Here is an 18,532-nt window from a genome sequence, read left to right on the forward strand (position 1 = left end):
CAGTGTAAATTGCTTGATCATGTAGAGTGTTTAATTGTTTGCACTGGTTTCTAATCATATGCTGCTGTGATTATACAGCTACACAGTTCTCCTCAGCTCTTTATCAGCCATGATATATAGTCCATCCAATATTTTCCTCTTGCCTGTCTAGTTAGAATGCACTATGTGTATTGTCTTGTGTATTTATGGTCCTTTATATTTATTGTCATGTGTATTTATTGTATACTTTGCACATGTCTCACACTGTCATGTATTTGCACTGTATGTGAACCAGTATACTGTGTAACTGTATTGTGTGTCACACTATAGTCCTGAAGATGGAGGATTACAATAAAACATACTTGACAGATTTGTGTGTGTGTGTGTGTGTGTGTGTATTTGCTTGAAGTTGGTTAATAATTATATGTTCAGCTGTAAGATTAAATTTTTGGACCAGGAGTGTTAACACTATTAGAAGTGGCTCAACACCACACAATATGGTACAATACACTATATGGATATCCTATATGGAAGCACACGATTGTATAGGATATCTTTGGATGCTGTAGCATTACAATTTCCCGAACTTTTACTCAACCTGGAACGTCCTGCACAGAACCCTGACCTCAACCGCACTGAACACCTTTGGGTTGAATGGGAATGCTGACTGCACCCCAGGCCTTCTCACCGACATCAGTGTCTGATGTTACTAATGCCCAGGTGGCTGAATGAGCAAAATCCCCACAGCCACACTCCAGAATCTAGTGGAGAGCCTTCCCAGAAGAGTGGGGGTTATTATAACAGCAAACGTGGGGGACTAAATCTGGAATGGGATGTTCAACAAGCACAAGCACATTTTGGTGTGATGATCATGTGTCCACATTGGCCATGGCCATATAGCGTACATTGAGATTATGCTGCAGTTCTTTAATGCTAAAAATGTATATATTATGAGAAAGACATATACTGTAGCCATAGAAGCTTTCTGCCACACTTTCTAAGATAACTATTTTATTCTGTATGACAAGTAAGTAAAATCTTGCCTGTCATACTAAATAAGCCTTCTCTAACTTGTCTGGTGTTTTTTGCCAACAGCCATAACTTTGTTGGTTAAAGTTGGTGTGATGAGGAGAAAGGAAAGGGAAATGCTGACTTTTTTCCTCTGGTAAAAAATGGCAGAGTGCACTTTAAAACAACTCTGTCATCAGTGATTATTTGCAGTAGCGCTTTGTGTCTTTAAACCCCTGTTTGTTCACTTAGTGATTATTAACTTAGCAACAAAGCACACCAAGGTCACTTCTGCTCACAAGGAACATTCACCTAATGGATGGATTCATTTTCTTTACAGCACTTTGCCACTCACTGAGGCAGCTTTATATAATCCCGAATCAGACATATTTCTTTGTTTCATGTGTGTATATGACTCTTAACGGGACAGTAAAGTGTAAAATGTAAAGTATCCTCTAGTTTCGAGTTGCGCTTTTATCTGAGGATCCCGGAGCAGCGCGCGTGACCTGGGCTCCGTCCCAAACAGCACACTAATATAACTGTAAGTGGTAGCCTACTATTTCGACATACGGTTTGGGGCATAGCCCGTGTCACACGGCTATTTACCAGAGCACTTAGGATTCGTACTATTTAGCAAGGTAGGTAGGATGATGGTTTGGACGCAGCCACAGTCACACGGCTCTCCGCGTAAAGGCGGTGTTCTGTTTTGATATATAATTTCATCAGTAGTGTGTGATTTGGGACGTAGCCAGTCGCAGGGGGCTTTGATGAAGGCTACTTTGATGTTGATTATGGATCAGCAAAACACGGCGAGTTTCAGGGTGAAATCCGGCTCCCAAAGATTTGGAGAGTACCGCCAGGAGTTGTATGTGGAGTACTCCAGCAATGATGTGGATAATAAAGACACTTCTAAAACCGTGGACATGGGTAAGTCACCGGGGATTAGTTCACAATATCTGAGTTACAGCTGTGTGTGTGCATATGTATGGATAATATCACACTAATCTAACGTCATAATTATGGAAATCCTGAGATGAATTCAGTATTTTTTAGACAGACAGACAGAAAGAGATAGATAGATAGATAGATAACTGGGTAGATGGATAGACAGACAGACAGACAGACAGAGAGATAGATAGATAGATAGATAGATAGACAGACAGATAGGTAGATGGGCAGATAGATAGATAGATAGATAGATAGATAGATAGATAGATAGATAGATAGATAGATAACTGGGTAGATGGATAGACAGACAGACAGACAGAGAGATAGATAGATAGATAGATAGGTAGGTAGATAGATAGATAGATAGATAGATAGATAGATAGATAGACAGATAGATAGATAGATAGATAGATAGATAGATAGATAGATGGTTTTCAAGTAAACACTTCGGTTATTTGCTCTTTATTCACAAAGAGTTTATTCACAAGTAGATTCCTATTTCTTCTTCAGAACATAAGCCGTTAAGAGCAACAGGGAGTATAAAAGGGACCTCAGCAGTTTCTGAAGACAAGATCCCCACAGGTAACTACCAACTTTATGAACACTGCACAGATCAGGTGAGAGATACAGGTCTGCTGATGTTTCCTGAACCTCCTACAACAGTGATCTCAAATCAAGTTAAGAGTGTGAGTTGAGCTGAACCATGGCATTGCCTAAATATTAGAAACTTACTAAATTCATCATTCGTAAATACTAGATTTGAAAGAAGCTGATTGACGTGTTGTATTTCCAGCAAAGCAGGTCATTTTTCTGTTTACTATATTGTCTGAAGCAATTGTTTTCAACATGGACACAAGTGAAGTTGGTGGTTTAGTTACTATTTAGTCATCCACCCAATCAGCACACAGAACTCAGTGTTAGTATTATTATAATGGAAGTCAGTCACTGTCTCTTTAACATGTACATTGTGGTGTCCTGTCATATCAAAATAAGGGTCAAATGTAAGTACTTGACACTGCTTTAGGGGGGGAAAAAACTCTCAAACACAGGTTTTATGAAATTACACATTGAACCCTGCACATCTCGTCACTGATTAACCACTGCTGTCAATACAATACTATAACATCACATGATTGGAATGATGTTATGAGCTCAATCAGTCATGAATTAAAGAGTTTGGCCCATATTAACCTGCTTCACTGTGTTCTAATAAATGCTAATGCATGATTTAAGGCTGTATACAGGGTTGCAAATATATACACTATGTTGTGAATCATGTCAGTTTTTCAGAGTACATTTTTTAAATAATAATGATGGTGGCATTGTTGGTACTGTATGGAGAGACAGATTGCTTGGTTTGTTAACTATCAGGCGTTTCCTGTTGCAGTGTTGGCTCTTCAGCTGGCTATAGCAGAAGGTCCAGACCGGCTTCCTGCTGACAAGGACACACAGGAAGTTCTGTGCGGGAAGCTGCGTGTACTGGAGACTGACCTCAGCAATATTTCATCCTTGATCTCTGTATGTTTTCCTTACCCATACATTGTATCTATTACAAATGAACAGTATTCCAGAGTGAATATTAAAATGTAAACGTGGAAACTAAATTGATTTATAGCTTCATTAGAATTATTACAAAAACTTTAAGAACTAAAACATACTAAAATTACAGGTTCATAAATGTTTAAAGTCTTTTCCCCATCTTTAAGGAATTCTCTGCTCATCTGGTGTCCATCAACAGTGAGGAAAGAACCATATTTATCACTTTTAAATCATTTGAAGAAATATGGAAGTTCAGCACATACCACAGAATGGGTTTGTACTTTCTCAACTCTTAGAATTAAGAATTAAAGAATACTAAAACGTATATAGCTTACAGTGAGCATTCTGAAACCTCAGCATTACTGCCTGCCTTACGTGAATGTTCTCCAGGTTTCCTGCGTCAGTGTTTGGGGAACCTTCTTTTGGACCAAGAATTCTGGCTTAATGCTTTAGACCAGGAGGACTCAGGAATTGAGGTCTCAATTAAAGAGGAGGTTCTTAATCAGATGTACAAAGGCTTTCTGATGCAAGAAGGTAGCATGGTACACACTTGTTCCTTATAGTAAAATCCAGTCAGATCAGAAGAATAATCAGTATTTCAGAAAAACACTTATTAGACTGATACCAGCACAATATATTGTGGATTCTGTTTCAGGCTCATTTTTTGGGAGTTGCACAGTGAATCAGATGTTTGACAGCTGCACATCAGGCAGTGATCTTTATCTTGAGAAGGGCGATATTGCTCTGTTTGAGCCTCCATTCCTGGGCTCGGGTTGGACTGTGCTATCCTTGGCAGATGGATCAAGAGGGACTAAAGCACAGCCAGCCCTGGAACCTGTCATTCCATTTCATGAGTAAGTGGGGTCAAAGTGGTGCTCAGTAAATATTCAAACACTGCTGATTCATTAATTTCTCTTCTCTCTTTTGCTTTAGGTGGTTTCTAAAGTCCTGTCCTGAGTGGGTTTTGGTAGGCAGTGGAAAAAAATGCTGTGATCTCCCGTATCAAATTGGTAAGGAAACATCAACGTTAGAAAGTTCAAAGACTAGTGTGTTGCAAGGTTATAATATAATGTGAGATACCAAAGAGTTACTGAATAGAGTAATAAAACCTATCATATCAGCTGTAGGTATCTGTGAGGCTACAGAGGTCTATGATGGTAATGGACCCGATGAGCTCAGCTTTGAGGCTGGTGATCGCATCATCATCGAGGGCCTGCTGGTGACCTGTTTTGAGTGGTTCATGGGCAAGCTGGAGAGGACTGGTGATATGGGACTTGTCAAAACCAGCCTTGTAAAAGAAACCGATTCTCTTTGTGAGTAAGTGCCTGCATTTTTGGATTTGCTGCGTGCATTTGACATTCAACACGGTCATCATACACACACAATATATTTTCCAATAACACCACATCCATAAGTATTTTATTCCTCTTATACCACAGCAATTTGTCAGCGATAATTTTTTTTTTATTAATGTACCACACATTGCACATTCTACTTGTTCTTAGTAATAGAAATACAGCTAGTAATAGTAATACAGCGCCGACGATGGAATCTTCTTCCAAAAATTCTAAATAAACACCCTCTCACAGAAACCATATCAACGATTATACACATTTTATGCTTATTTTTCTGTTTATGTGGAGTGTTTACCATGCAGTTCCCTATGTACGTTATTATTATAGAAATGATAATGTATTAAAACGAACACACTGATCTGAAACCTTGCAGAAAGAACTAACAGAGCTGCTGTAATAGAAAATGAATCAATTCCTTCTGACCAATCAGAACAAAACCACAACAATATTGTGGTATATGCATGTATGTGTTTATGTATGTATAATCAACAGCCACTTTATTAGGAACACCTGTACACCTGCTCATTCATGTAATTATCCAGTCAGCCAATCATGTGTCAGCAGCACAATGCATAAAATCATGTAGATACGGATCAAGAGCTTCAGGTAATGTTTACATCAAACATCAGAATGGGGAAAATGTGATCTCATTGACTTTGTGGCAAGGTTGTTGGTACAAGACGGACTAGTTTGAGTATTTCAGAAACCATAGATCTTCTCGGATTTGCATGCACAACAGTCTCTGGAGTTTACACAGAGTGGCATGAAAAACAACAAACATTCAGTGAGTGGCAGTTCTGCAGGCGTAAATCCTTGCTGATGATAGAGATTAGATGAGAATGGACAGACTGATAAGAAATAACTCAAATAACCACTCTTTACTAAGGTGGTGAGCAGAAACGAATCTCAGAAACACAGTGAACCTTGAGGCAGATGGGGTACAACAGCAGCAGACCACACTGCATTTCACTCCTGTTAGCCAAGAACAGGAATCTGTGGCACCAGTGAGCTCAAAGAAAACTGGACAGCTGAAGACCAGGCAACATATTTCCAGTCTTTTTTTTTTTTCAATGATATTGCTACAACATGATTGGCTGATTGTATAATTGCATGAAAGAGCAGATGTACAGGTGTTCCTAACAAAGTGGCCAATGAGTGTATGTATGTATGTATGTATGTATGTATGTATGTATGTAAGTAAGTAATATCACTTAAGTATGCACTATTTTAACAACAGATCTAATGAAATCTTTATGAAACAAGAAGACAGAAAAATCTTCAACTTGGAACAAGAGACGATTAAAAAGGAAGCTATTGCTTTTTTAAAGAAAACCTGCCAAAGCAATGTTGCTACAGTCTACAAACTTGGTAAGCTGTTTTATTCTGTATATATCTATACAGATCTATATCAATAACCACTTGTAAGTACTGATATAAGCACTGTTGCAGTAAGCACTGAGACTTTGTCTGAGACTTTGGTCAAAGCAGTCAGAAACAATTATCGTAAAGGTTTTATTTGAAAACAAATAGGTAATTAATAATAATGGAACATGCAAATACAAAAGAAGGCCATAGCAGCGCCCTAGATGTCAACTTTTCTTATTTTCTGCACAAATCCTCCCAAGCACAACTAAGTAAAGAACTAAACCTACTTAACTGAGTAGGGTTCAACTTTATTTATCTGAAAGTAATTTCTCCTTCTAAACAGGATTCTTATAGCGTGGCATTAACCAAACCAATGTGCTTTATCAACAGCTATTTATTAATAGATAAACAGCAAGATATTAACTTAATGCAAATGTCTGAAACCAGTAATAATAAAGAAGCATCAGTTAGGAGCTGCAAATCCGTGTAGCACATTGCAGAATCGAACTTCCCAGTTACATGCCCAGTTTCCAGGGAAGAACTCTTGGGGCTCTGACACCGGGGGTCAAGCTGTGGGTCATAGCTGGCTCAGGCCTGAGAATAAATACCCTGTAAGCACTTTATTAATGTAATAACACCAAAGAATCTCTGGTGGAGCCAGAATTTCATTCCTCACTCTCATTTAAAGAGTAATACAGCTGTCAGAGTCTCAGTATGAGACCTACAATGCCTGACATCGAACAGTCTGATGTTTTATCACACTCACCGGTCTTGGCTGAATGGTGAGGTTGAAACTCCCCAGACAAATGGTGTTGCTGGTGTTCCTGACTCTTCCTCCTCTGTGGGAGAAAAGTGTTTGTTAATCAGAACTTGTATCTGTGAGCCTGGATTCACAATTTCTTCAATCCATTAATAATTGCTATTTAACACCATAAAACCTTATTAGAGCAATTATGCTAGTGGTAAACTACAAGTCTAGGAAATGAGGAGAGGAAGGACAGTGTAATGTAGACAGGACAGAAGCTGACCTTGGTCCCAGTCTTCATCGCACACAGGAATAGTCCAGGTGCTTACAGGAACCTGAAATTTACGCTGGGTCTCATCAGTTACCGCTGAAATTAATCAGAAAATGACATCTAAATTAGCTTGTCGGGGGTGTAAAACAGAAATGTTGTACCCTTTGTCTGTCTGTCACAAAGTATAAGGTCTTACCATAGTCAGTATTGACAGAGCACCTATCCACGCAGGTAGACATGTGATGGGACAGCTCGTGTTTGGGCATAAGGTGACGAGCATTAAACGGGCACGTCCACAGTTGACTGGCCAGCAGAGGATTGTTCTGAAAAAGATATTAGCGCTCATTTCATCTTTCATATTTTATGTACCAACAGATTATTCAAGACACATCAATCATTGATAATAATGAAGTTAGGCTTAACAATACTATATCTGTTTAGGTTTTCAGTCATAAGATGATGGAACGTGGAATACTAAATCTAGAAGAATGGATTAATGCTATAATATTAAGACTCTTTCACTACGCAAGAGCTTTGGATGAAGACATTAATCATTATCTACAGGACCCCGGTTCAGTCCTAAGCTCAGGTTACCTTGGGTCCACAAGGGTTTCCTCCATGTTGTCTGATTTCCTCTCACCTCCCAAAAACATTCAAATAGGTTAACAGGTGACTCTGAACTGGCCATAGGTGTGAATGAGTGTGTAAATGCGTGTGTCCTGCAATGAACTAGCATCCAATACAGGGTGTATTCCTGTGTGTGTATGTATATACGTATTCCTGCTTGCTGAAGATGAACGAATGAATGAATGAATGAATGAGTGAGCTAGGTGGAAGAAGTTTCCTCCATGTCACAGAGCATGCATTACACTTAGATTTATTATCCTGGGTTAATCATCATCTTTATATAGGAAAAAATTCATACCCACCTTCTTGCACTTGATGAGATGGTAGGGAAAGCGACATGCCCGGATTTTATGATTAGTGTCATAAGGGCAAAGAAGCAGTTTGTCAGGGTCACAGTAATCATCATCTGACAAAAATAAATAAAATAAAACTCTCTCTCTCTCTCTCATATATACAGTATACACACACACACACACACATTATATATATATATATATATATATATATATATATATATATATATATATATATATATATATGTATGTGTGTGTGTGAGTGTGTGTGTATGTAAGTATACTTAAAGTGGCAGGTTAGTCAGGCTATCAGAAAGAGTTTGTTGCTATTTTAAGGCCTATAAAATGCTAAGAGCTAATCAGTCATCACCTCTCCATGTTGTTTAACATTACCTTGCTCCTCTTCCCAGCGGCGAAGTGGCACTTTGGGTTCAGCTGGTGAATCCCTGCCGTTCTTTGACCTTTTCGAGGACATCCCTGTTACCTCCTCTGTATCATGCACACAAGCTGTTGACCTAAAACTTGCGCTGAAAAAACACAAAAAGACTTTTCACATTTCTGACCGCAAACTAGCCTGGAAATTAGCATCATGTCGCCTTTGAAATCACACCGGGGAAATTACGTGTGGCAATGTTTTATTTATCGATTTACTTTTCAGCTCTAGGTTTGTAGTTCACATCAATTCTGCTTATTTTTGAACTCAAATGAATTTAAATGTAAAAAAAGTGCTCACATAATTATTTTAAATTTATTAACCGGGGGATGACCGAACCTGTGTTTCAACCTCTGATCCTGAGTAGAGCAGGTAAAAGAATCTGATGCGCATGCGCATTGTCTAAGACTGAAATAAGCTAAGAATAAGCTAAGAATGAATACATCCCTGCTGAAAGAAAAATAAAACAAGAATTGTTCTGTCACAGAATTGTAATGGTTTTAGTAGTTATAATGGGAGCTGTATTGGTTTTAATGGAAGCTGTAATAGTCCCTGTGGGTCTCTACTGGTAATTTGTTGCCTTCTCTTGGTGGCATGTTATGTCTAGTGGATACCATTAAGGACCAGTAATGGTAATGATAATGATTTTAATGGTTAGCTGATGGTTTGTAATGGTATTTGTAGTGGAAACCATTAGAATTACTATTTCTATTGTTTTGGGTTTTTTTCACCAGGGATTTCTTTCAACCAAGAAGGCAGTTTAGTTAGGTTTCACAGATATTACTTCTTACAAACAATTAAAGAAAGAAACCTGTACACATTTAGCTCAGTGATTTAATATAGCGGGAACACAAATGCTTTGTCTTTAATAAGAATATTTGATCATTCTTTGTATAAATTCTAAAATGTTCTTCTACATGTTCTTATTTATCCAAAAACAATGGGGGATAGAAACTTGTACTCTAAAACTTGTACACTGAATTGCCATAGTAATAAACCAGAAATGCTATCTATATATATATATATATATATATATATATATATATATATATATATATATATATATATATATATATATATATATATGTATATATATATATGAGTTTTTAGAGCCTGAAACACTGTATCTAAATGTTTATTTCTGATTTGCATTGTTTATGACAGATTCAGCAAGTCCAAGATCAATTCAAAGTAGGTAACATTTGTTACACATCTTTAATAAATTATAATGGTTTCTAAAAAAAAAAAAAAAAAATTCCAAATAACAGCCAACATAATCTAAACTACAGATTATTTTTTCCATTCATATGTCTCTAGATGGACCCACCAACAGTGAACATGTATGCATGAAAAGAAATATTGCCAATATTTTGAATGAAATAAGGGAACCTCTTCAGAATGAGCAGACACAGACACAAGACAGTGTGAAGCTCCAAACCGACGAGCCCACAGGATCCACAGAGTCACCGCAAGAAATCCCACACTTTACTGTATGTTCAGAGCAGGATGGTACCAATCCAGATGGATACCATTCCCTCCTGTCCTTCCTAGGCAGCCGTGATCACCGGCCTGAGTTTCAGCCTCTCTATGCTGCCTACCCAGAATTCCTCCTGTTGCATTTCCAGGGCCACAGCGATGAGGAGGAGCTGGTAGCGTATTTAGGTGTTGCTCGGGAAGCTGCAAGAAAAAAGCGGATGTCATGGGCACAGAGCAGAATCTGTTTCCTCTTGGGACAGCTGTGTGCGGGAAGGTCAAAGTTCTCCCAGGCACGCGTCTATTATGAAGAAGCCTTAAGCGTACCCAGAGACTATTTCACAGACATGTACCTTCTCTCAGCTATCTACTCTAACCTGGCCCTCATCTATCTCACACAAAAAAATGCAGAGAAGTATCTTGCTCTATCTGAACGTTTTGCTGCTTTATTGATGGCAGTCTGTGACTATTTATCTGGCACAGAAGACCCAGAGGTGTTGAAGTTTGCATTGAAAAAGGCAGTTCTGTCCCAGAACAAACCTGCAGAAGCCAGGGTCTGCTTCCTGCTAGCCAAGTTTTATCTGAAGCTTGGAGAAGGGACGAATGCAGTGCCTTTCATTGAACGGCTACAGATTTTGGCTGATGAGATGCCTGGAGCTTGTGACAAGTTGCGGAGTCATGGTTTTTTACTGTTAGCAAGGCTTTATAGTGACTATGGTCTTCTTCATCTAGCTGAAAGCTCAGCATGGCAAGCATGTCTGCAGGTGGGTTTTACACGATAAATATGAACTAACTGTGTGTTATTACATTCATACATTTCATTTTTATTTCATTCTTGCAACCACACAGGTGTCTTCCTCAGTCACTGATTGTTTCTGCAGCGTCTCTTTGCTGTTAGAGAATGGCCGAGAACTGTATGGTGTGGACATCCCAGCACAAGTGGCTCCATGTTTGACTCGAGCTGCTGCTATGGAATCTGCTGACATGGAGCCCAGCCTTTCACATGCCTATGCCCTGTGTCTGTCTTGGCTTTTCCACAAGCATGGCATGCCTAAAAGGGCAATTCAGTACATGTGTAGCTTCCTCAACCATTCCTCTGCTACCACACTGAGCCGTTCTGATGCCAGTGCTGCTCTTATCTGGCTAGCGTGGTTATATATCTGTGACTTGCAGCACCACAGTGCTCTGGATGTGCTGGACTCAGTCCTGTCCTCCCTCCCCGAGCACCGCACAACCCAGCTGGAGGGTGTCATCTATAATATGCGTGGCATCACTTTGAGACATGCTGGTGATGTAAAACAAGCTGCAGAGAACTTCCATGCTGCGGTTGATGTCTGTGAGGAGTTTGAAGATAAGCACAACTGGGCCACAGCACTGGCCAACTTTGGCTTCTTGAGTCTGCAGGTCAATGCGAAGAGGGTAGCAGAGGAGCAGCTCACCCAGGCAGTAGAGCTGTTCTCTGAGCTAGAGGATAAAGATCTAGAGATAAAGCTGAACTTTGTTGTTGTGCTTCTGGAGCTTGGGAAGCTTTATGTCTCACAGGGTTTTTATGAGAAAGGAAAGGTCTGCTATGAGTGGGCCCTGCTGATTTCCATCGTCTATGATAACTCAGAGCGTAAGTACCAGTTATCATTATTGGCAGTTTTGTTTAACAGTGTAAATGAAAAAAATGTTTTCAACAAGTTGCTATTAGTGCATTGAGTCATTTTTTGTCTTTTTTTTTTTTTAAATAAAAGTTTGAATAGTACATTGGAACACTACCAGTTAGAAAGTTTCTAGTAAGAGGTGCCCAGCATATCATTTAACTACCATCAGTCAAATATGTTCTGCATGCTCAGTTAGGTATGCTTTGACCCACATGAAAAGCAGTTCGAAAAAAAAGTTGTTCGTTTTTATCAGCCCCTTTTGTGCATGTGCCCCTCATATGAAGAGAAAAATGTACAGGTGGGAACAGAGCCAGCATGTGAACAGCTGAAATCCTTTACCACTTAATCCTGAAATGCCAAAAGCAGTAGGTGAACTACTATATACTGTAGTTCACATAGTACACAGTTGGACACTTCAGTAATAAATGCTACAGTTATAAACATACACAGATATAAAATAAAATCACACATATTACTTTTCTGGGGGAAGTCATTGTTTAGACTGTATATGTGTGTTTAAGTCTCAGTTGATTATGCAGTTCTTGGAATGTGAAAAACTGTCCCCCTAGTAAGAATAAGAAACTGTAGGTTTATTATGGATGCTGATATTCAGAAACTTTATAATTTAAGATTATGCTTGAGCCAGGGGTTGTAATACTCCCTGTACCTGTATTCTAAAGGACCAGGAAAGGTTTAGAGGTAGAAGAATGAAACAGCTGGAGCTCACTGAACCTGCATTTTAACAATGTCAAAAATGCCTTCAGTGTATCTGAGAGAGTGTGGAGTCCAAAACAATGTAAAAAAAAAAATTCCAGTGAATCCAGTGAGGTTTACATTCCATTTATGGCTCACACTGACGCATACTAACGCTTCCAGTCGAGCATCAAAAAAGTGACTAAAAATACTAAAAATGGCTTGTCTAATACTCATACCCTGTATATTATTTCTATGGGAAGATTCTTTCTTTGGATTCTTTGAGAAAAAGGGCAATCTATTTTATAAAAATTACTACTTTAGAAAATCTGTATGATGTTGAAATTGTCTGCAATCTTGGAATTAATATGAAAAGTCCTGATTTCAGCATTATTGTTAGTGTTGCTGACATTGCAGTAAAAATATTGGCAAAATCTTTTTAATTAAAAAATTTGTTGCCTCTGTGAAGGTCATAATAATGTCTGCTGTCCATTTTATGAGGAGTGGTGAAAAAGGCTGAAAAGCAGGATCTGTAAAGAAAGCACAGTGTTCTTTCTTTAAAATGTTATGAGGAAGAGTATTAAAAATATTTTTATGGGTATGTTTTACACATTAAAAAATTTACACACACAATTTGTTGATGCCATGTTGTAAGATTAAATAATAAACCAGAAAATGTGAAAATGGAAAATGAAGTTACACAGTACTATATGAAAACATGTGTGTACAAACCTTAAATCAAAATTTAATAAAACTGGTGCTGTTACGAAATAGCTGGTCTAACATAACATTTCTAAAATCACAGTCCAGTGTTTCTCCGTAAATGATGTTCAAACTTGTGATAATATTCTCATCAGTTTTTAAAAATAGCAAAAAAAAACCCCAAACAAACTATTGTTTCATTTTCATTTTTACCACAATTGTAAACAGAAAAAAGATAGCTGTTAATTGCATGTACATTAAATGTATAAATGTAATTTAATCTCATAATTATTTCCCTGTTAAGGCCAACTGCAAGCCACCCGTCACCTGTGCCAGCTGTATAGTGAAGCATGTCCTGATGAAGTTCAGTGTATCATCTATAATGAACACCAGCTGAACCTGCTGCACCAGACAGGAGACAGAACCCTGGAGGCAGAGATATTGGAGAAGATCAGCCAGCTGTACCTCAGCCTGGGCACCAAAAAGTGAGTTCATATGATGAACAACTCATCTGAATGTTAGTACACCATATAGCTATTACATGTGTAGATATTACCTGTCAGCATTTTTGACGTGACAGAATGTAGGTGAGAGGTCCTGCACTCAACAGTCTAAAACTCCTTTTTGGTGTTATTATGTCTCAGAGCAAATAGATATGCTCTGGACTACACCAAAAGAAGTATAGGGATCTACATCGACATGGGGAGGAAGAGGAAAGAGGCTCACGGTTGGCTCCAGGCAGGAAAAATCTACCACATCCTCAAACAGACTGAGCTGGTGGATCTCTATGTGCAGGTAACATTAAATTGGCGAACATGCATCACATCTCAAAATGAAAAGATTGACCTGTTCTTGCAAAACATTAACAAATCTATGCATAGTTACATGGTATTTAGGCGCTGATGATAGACCTGGCAAATGCCATGAGAAAATTACTTAAAGGAACAGTCTTGCGTCTGACTGTAACAAAGCTCTGACACTGGAGACTCCTTCCAAAATTGCTAAACAAATGTATCCTTGCAGAAAATGTCATCATATTAACAATTACACAAGTATTGTTTTAAATCTCTTAATGTAGAACATCCTCCATACTAATCCCTGTAAATGAGTTGTTACTAAACATATTGGAATGACTGCATGAATATAAAACTCTAATTTTAATTTCAGCTGGCTGCTATTATAGAAAATTAATCAACACATTCTGACCAATCACATTCAAGAATTCATGAGCGCTGGTATAATACCCATTGCTTAATGTGCCATTAATCCCACAGAAGACAATATGTGATAATGTTGAGAAAATTTCTGTGTAGTGTTAATAATAAATCACATGATCCCATTAGACTCCTTTCTCTTCTCTCTTTGAGTGACAGGTAGCGCAAGACATTGCTTTAAGCACAGGAGACACACTATTCATTCTGGAGCTGCTGGAGGCCGCAGGGGACGCATTCTTTAACAGCACACTGGACAGAGAGAAAGCTGTCTGCTTCTACAGGGTAAGTCTGTACAAGAAAGGGGGATAATTATGCTGTGATGTCAGAGATGTCAAATAGGTTTAATGTCAATAGGTAATTCCAGGTAAGACCCTCCTAGAAAGAATAAGAATTATGTGTTTGGGCAGGGAAAATACTAAACTCATTAGGGTTTTAGATCATCAGTTTGACATCTTTTGAGAATTATTTTATAAACAAGGAGCATATTCAGCTATATGCTGTTCAGCTATATGTGAAACTACTGAAAAAAGGACAATGATATTTGAAAGTGCAAAAATCTCTCTGCTTTTTCTTATTTCTTTGGTGTACTTGTCACAAGGTTGTGCCATTAACATTGCGTTAACATTAACACTGTTAACATTGCTATGTTTAAACATTCTTTTTATCAAGGCTATGTTGACATAGTCTTCAAAAAGGTGTGTAATGTACATGTATGAATACTCCATGAATGTGTAATATAATTATGCAGTTCTGATGTATGGTACAGTTTGAAAGCTGTGTGTGTGTGTGTGTGTATGTTGGTGTCAGGACCGAGCCCTCCCGATTGCAGTGAAATCAAGCAGTGTGCGTTGTCAGCTCAGATTGTGCAATAAGCTAGCAGAGTTGCTGCTACAGCTGGGACAGTATGGAGAAGCTCTGGAGTATGCGCAGACTGCATTAGAGATCAGCGTCAGTCTGGGTATGTAACACACACACATAAACTCTCTCTTTCAACTCATAAACACCACTTGTTGCATTTTGTATCTGCCTGGTGTCACTAAATAACAGAATGATTTAGTTCTGCAGTTAGTAGATTTGTTAAAATTAAATGAATTGTCCTGGTGCATAGTCACAATTATTACAAAACAAAGTATGGAGTCAGTCACGACTGAATCGTACATGCATCAGTGTATTGGAAAAACCCAATGTTGCACACACAACTCTTTTTTATTGCTATTATATAGAAATGAATTTCCTTTTGCACTGCATGTTTGTCTTCTTCTCTTTCCCTCTTCATTCCCATGCTTCTCTGCCAGTCCCAGTAAAGTTTACATGGTCTTCCATTCCTCAATACGAACCCTTTTTTCAGTTAAAAATGATACTCTTTAATAACACACAACTGCTTTTTTAATCACATTATATTGCGCACACAGTTCTAATTTAAATCAGATTACCTAGATTACCTCACTGTCTTTACCTGTTTTATGCCTGTAGCTGACCGTTTGAACGAGCGTGTGGCGTTCCATCGTCTGGCTACGCTCTACCACTGCCTGAGTCAGTTTGAGCTTGCTGAGCACCACTTCCTAAAGGCCCTCTCGCTCTGTCCCTCGCCCTTGCAGTTTGATGAGGAAGCCCTGTACTATGTCAAGGTCTATCAGACACTAGGTGACATTACCTTCTACGATCTAAAGGTAAGAACCACAAACAAGGCTTATGTCTCAAATACCAACCAGAAGAGGGCAGTATAGGCATGCAAACTAAATTGGTAATCCGTCAACCAATGCTCGCTGTAATGGCATTATTTAACACATGTATTATTTAAAAAGCTCAGACTGCACAGTGGTGCAATGTGTAGCATTTCCACCTTACAGCTCCAAGGTCCCCGGTTCGCTCCTGAGGTCAGGTTACTGTCTGTGTGGAGTGTCGCATGTTCTCCCTGTGTCGGCATGGGTTTCCTCTGGCTTCTCCATTTTCCTCCCACCTCCCAAAAACCTGCCATTCAATTGGCTATCCTAATTGCCCCTGGGTGTGAATATGTGTGTTCATGGTGCCTTGCGATGGACTGGTGTCCCATCCAGGGTGTATTCCTACCTCACAACCAGTTTTCCATGGATAGGCTCAGCATTCACCATGACCCTGACCAAGATAAAATGGTTACTGAAGATGAATGAATGAATGAATGAATGAATGATTAAAAGGGAAGTTAAAATAGATTTTGAACCAAAATGAATAGTCATCTATAAATAATGTTGAAGTTATCACCACATATTATTTCACTATGGCATTTCGCAATATCTATCAAGTGCTGATTTGTTCAATCATACAATATATAAAATGAATAACACTCTAAATAAAACTATATACTGAATTATCTATCTTCTTTTTCTCCTCTCTCAGGATCCATTTGATGCAGCAGGTTATTACCACCTCGCCCTGGCAGCTGCCATGGACCTGGGCAATAAGAAGTCTCAGCTTGAGCTGTGCACTCGCCTGGCCACAGTCTACCACAACTTCCTCATGGATCGTGAGCTCTCCCTGCACTTCTACCAACGTGCCCGAGCCTTCGCTGCTGATCTTAATATCCGCCGCATCAACCTATCACCAAATCAGAGTTTCCGCACCACATCCCAATACAGAATCACAGCCTTGCAGGAGACAACCTAGACAGTCAAAGTGTACTGAGAAAACAGAAACCTAAACTGCACTGAAGCACACCACTGTAATTTTTACAGACCAGATGCTTTGTGTAGTGGTTCATTTGCTTTCATTTGTGTTGACTGGCTTGCTGATATTTGAGGTCAGAAAACCTGACTGATTCAACATTTGCCCTCATCTGATTACTCGTGTTGCTCCAGCAGTCAGATTTAGCAAGAGTGTCAACTAAAGGACAAAATGTAAGTGTATGTAATACATGACTGACAGATTAAAAAAAAAGTATGAATCCACATTAAGTGTAATAATAATAATAATAATAATAATAATAATAATAATAATTATAATAACAATAATAGAGTCTTTGTTTATGTACATGTCCATGCCACTAATTAGCTATTATTTAATTCAGCATTTAGCATTAAGCCATTGCATTGCAACTTTATTGCAAAATATTTTTTTTGCTAGATCTCTTTGCCTGTAATGGATCCAGGGTGTATTCCTGCTTCATTTCCAGTATTCCTGGGATGGGCGCCAGACTCACTTCAACCTTGAACAGGATAAAGCGATTACTGAAAAATACCACATCCACAAATAGATGGAAAGAAAGAATAAACCAATGAATATTAATAGAAACTAGATAATTAAAGGCAAGCCTTTAAATTTAAGTGTAACCTACATATGACTGGAGTAATATGCTCTGGTTAACATACATCTGGTTCTGACCTTTAAATGATAACACAGTTTTACAGATGGTACTTATGTAACACCCAAATGAAAGACCAGCATCAAGAGCAACTCCTAGGACCTTAGGAGTAGTTTGGAACATTTTGTTTGCACAAAAAAAAAAAACCCATATGAAAACAAACACCATCTTTGTTTCTAGCAGACTTAGTATCAAATGTAAATCCTTACATTTTAACAGTATTTAAAAAACTCATTATAAACCTTTAAATAAAAAAGGTTCGAAATGGACATTCAACTCTTCATATAATGTCAGAAAATCATGCACAGCTGCTAAATATTGTTAAATAATTAATGTAGACTCCCTATCCTAAGTTGTCCTGCAGAATTACATGATTTAAGCAATGGTTTAACTCCTGGAATCAAGTGAAAACAAAGAGATGCTCTGTTTTCACTAAGTGCTGAAAATGACTAGTGTTACGGTTTCAAATAAATATTTTCATGGCTGGTGTGATCCCACAACTCGACCTGAACTGCTCTTCTCTGACAAAACAAACAGCAGAAGCTAAAACTCTGATACTTGCAAGTGTGTATGTGTTAGAAAGACATGACCAACATGTGTTGCATGGGCCTGGACCATAAACCCCTCTGCAGAACAGACCCAGCTGTACGAGAACACTGCAAGACCTCCTCCTGCTTTTTGTTTTTTAAACCACATACTGTTCTTTATTAGTCCAAGTCTGGAAGGAGGTGACTCTGTGCTATAACATGATCAAGTTTGTTTTTTTTAAGTGAAAACTATACAAAGTTCACATTCTCTCAGCTTAATGCACAATATGGAGAGGGTTTTTAGCTGCAATCATTCTCAGAAGTGCATAAGCTGACTGCCTTCAAATCCTGTCTTTTGAGTGCAACCATCACACACA

At 38.5% G+C, this 18,532-nt stretch overlaps 2 protein-coding genes across 7 annotated transcripts; one reads left to right on the plus strand and one right to left on the minus strand.

Moving 5' to 3' along the window:
* Positions 1-1,282: 1,282 nt before the first annotated feature.
* LOC113540079 (SH3 domain and tetratricopeptide repeat-containing protein 1) lies at positions 1,283-18,318 on the plus strand. Of its 4 annotated transcripts, XR_003403994.3 has the most exons (19): positions 1,287-1,914; positions 2,446-2,517; positions 3,323-3,453; positions 3,642-3,747; positions 3,865-4,008; positions 4,130-4,328; positions 4,408-4,484; positions 4,596-4,791; positions 6,067-6,197; positions 9,728-9,754; positions 9,881-10,800; positions 10,886-11,651; positions 13,382-13,562; positions 13,722-13,872; positions 14,451-14,573; positions 15,099-15,249; positions 15,765-15,961; positions 16,668-17,164; positions 17,391-18,318. XR_003403994.3 is itself a non-coding variant. In XM_026936288.3 (18 exons), exons 1-18 carry the CDS (start codon positions 1,755-1,757, stop codon positions 16,932-16,934), a joined length of 3,999 nt encoding a protein of 1,332 aa, XP_026792089.3. In that variant the 5' UTR covers positions 1,287-1,754; the 3' UTR covers positions 16,935-17,227. The 4 variants fall into 4 exon arrangements, 3 of the variants coding, with proteins under 3 accessions (XP_026792091.3, XP_026792089.3, XP_053089431.1); XM_026936288.3 differs by lacking the exon at positions 17,391-18,318 and having other exon boundaries at positions 16,668-17,227; XM_026936290.3 differs by lacking the exons at positions 15,099-15,249; positions 15,765-15,961; positions 16,668-17,164; positions 17,391-18,318 and having other exon boundaries at positions 1,283-1,914; positions 14,445-14,573.
* LOC113540081 (gametocyte-specific factor 1) lies at positions 6,328-9,543 on the minus strand. Of its 3 annotated transcripts, none has more exons than XM_026936293.3 (7): positions 8,903-9,543; positions 8,524-8,657; positions 8,140-8,243; positions 7,407-7,533; positions 7,223-7,306; positions 6,961-7,033; positions 6,328-6,803 (listed from the first exon to the last, which is right to left on the minus strand). In XM_026936293.3, the coding sequence occupies exons 2-7, from the start codon at positions 8,603-8,605 to the stop codon at positions 6,710-6,712; spliced, it is 564 nt and encodes a 187-aa protein (XP_026792094.1). In that variant the 5' UTR covers positions 8,606-8,657; positions 8,903-9,543; the 3' UTR covers positions 6,328-6,709. The 3 variants fall into 3 exon arrangements, with proteins under 3 accessions (XP_026792094.1, XP_026792093.1, XP_026792095.1); XM_026936292.3 differs by having other exon boundaries at positions 8,864-9,540; XM_026936294.3 differs by having other exon boundaries at positions 6,328-6,788; positions 8,864-8,982.
* Positions 18,319-18,532: the final 214 nt, after the last annotated feature.

Source organism: Pangasianodon hypophthalmus, chromosome 4 (genome assembly GCF_027358585.1).
Source record: "Pangasianodon hypophthalmus isolate fPanHyp1 chromosome 4, fPanHyp1.pri, whole genome shotgun sequence".
Classification (NCBI taxonomy): domain Eukaryota; kingdom Metazoa; phylum Chordata; class Actinopteri; order Siluriformes; family Pangasiidae; genus Pangasianodon; species Pangasianodon hypophthalmus.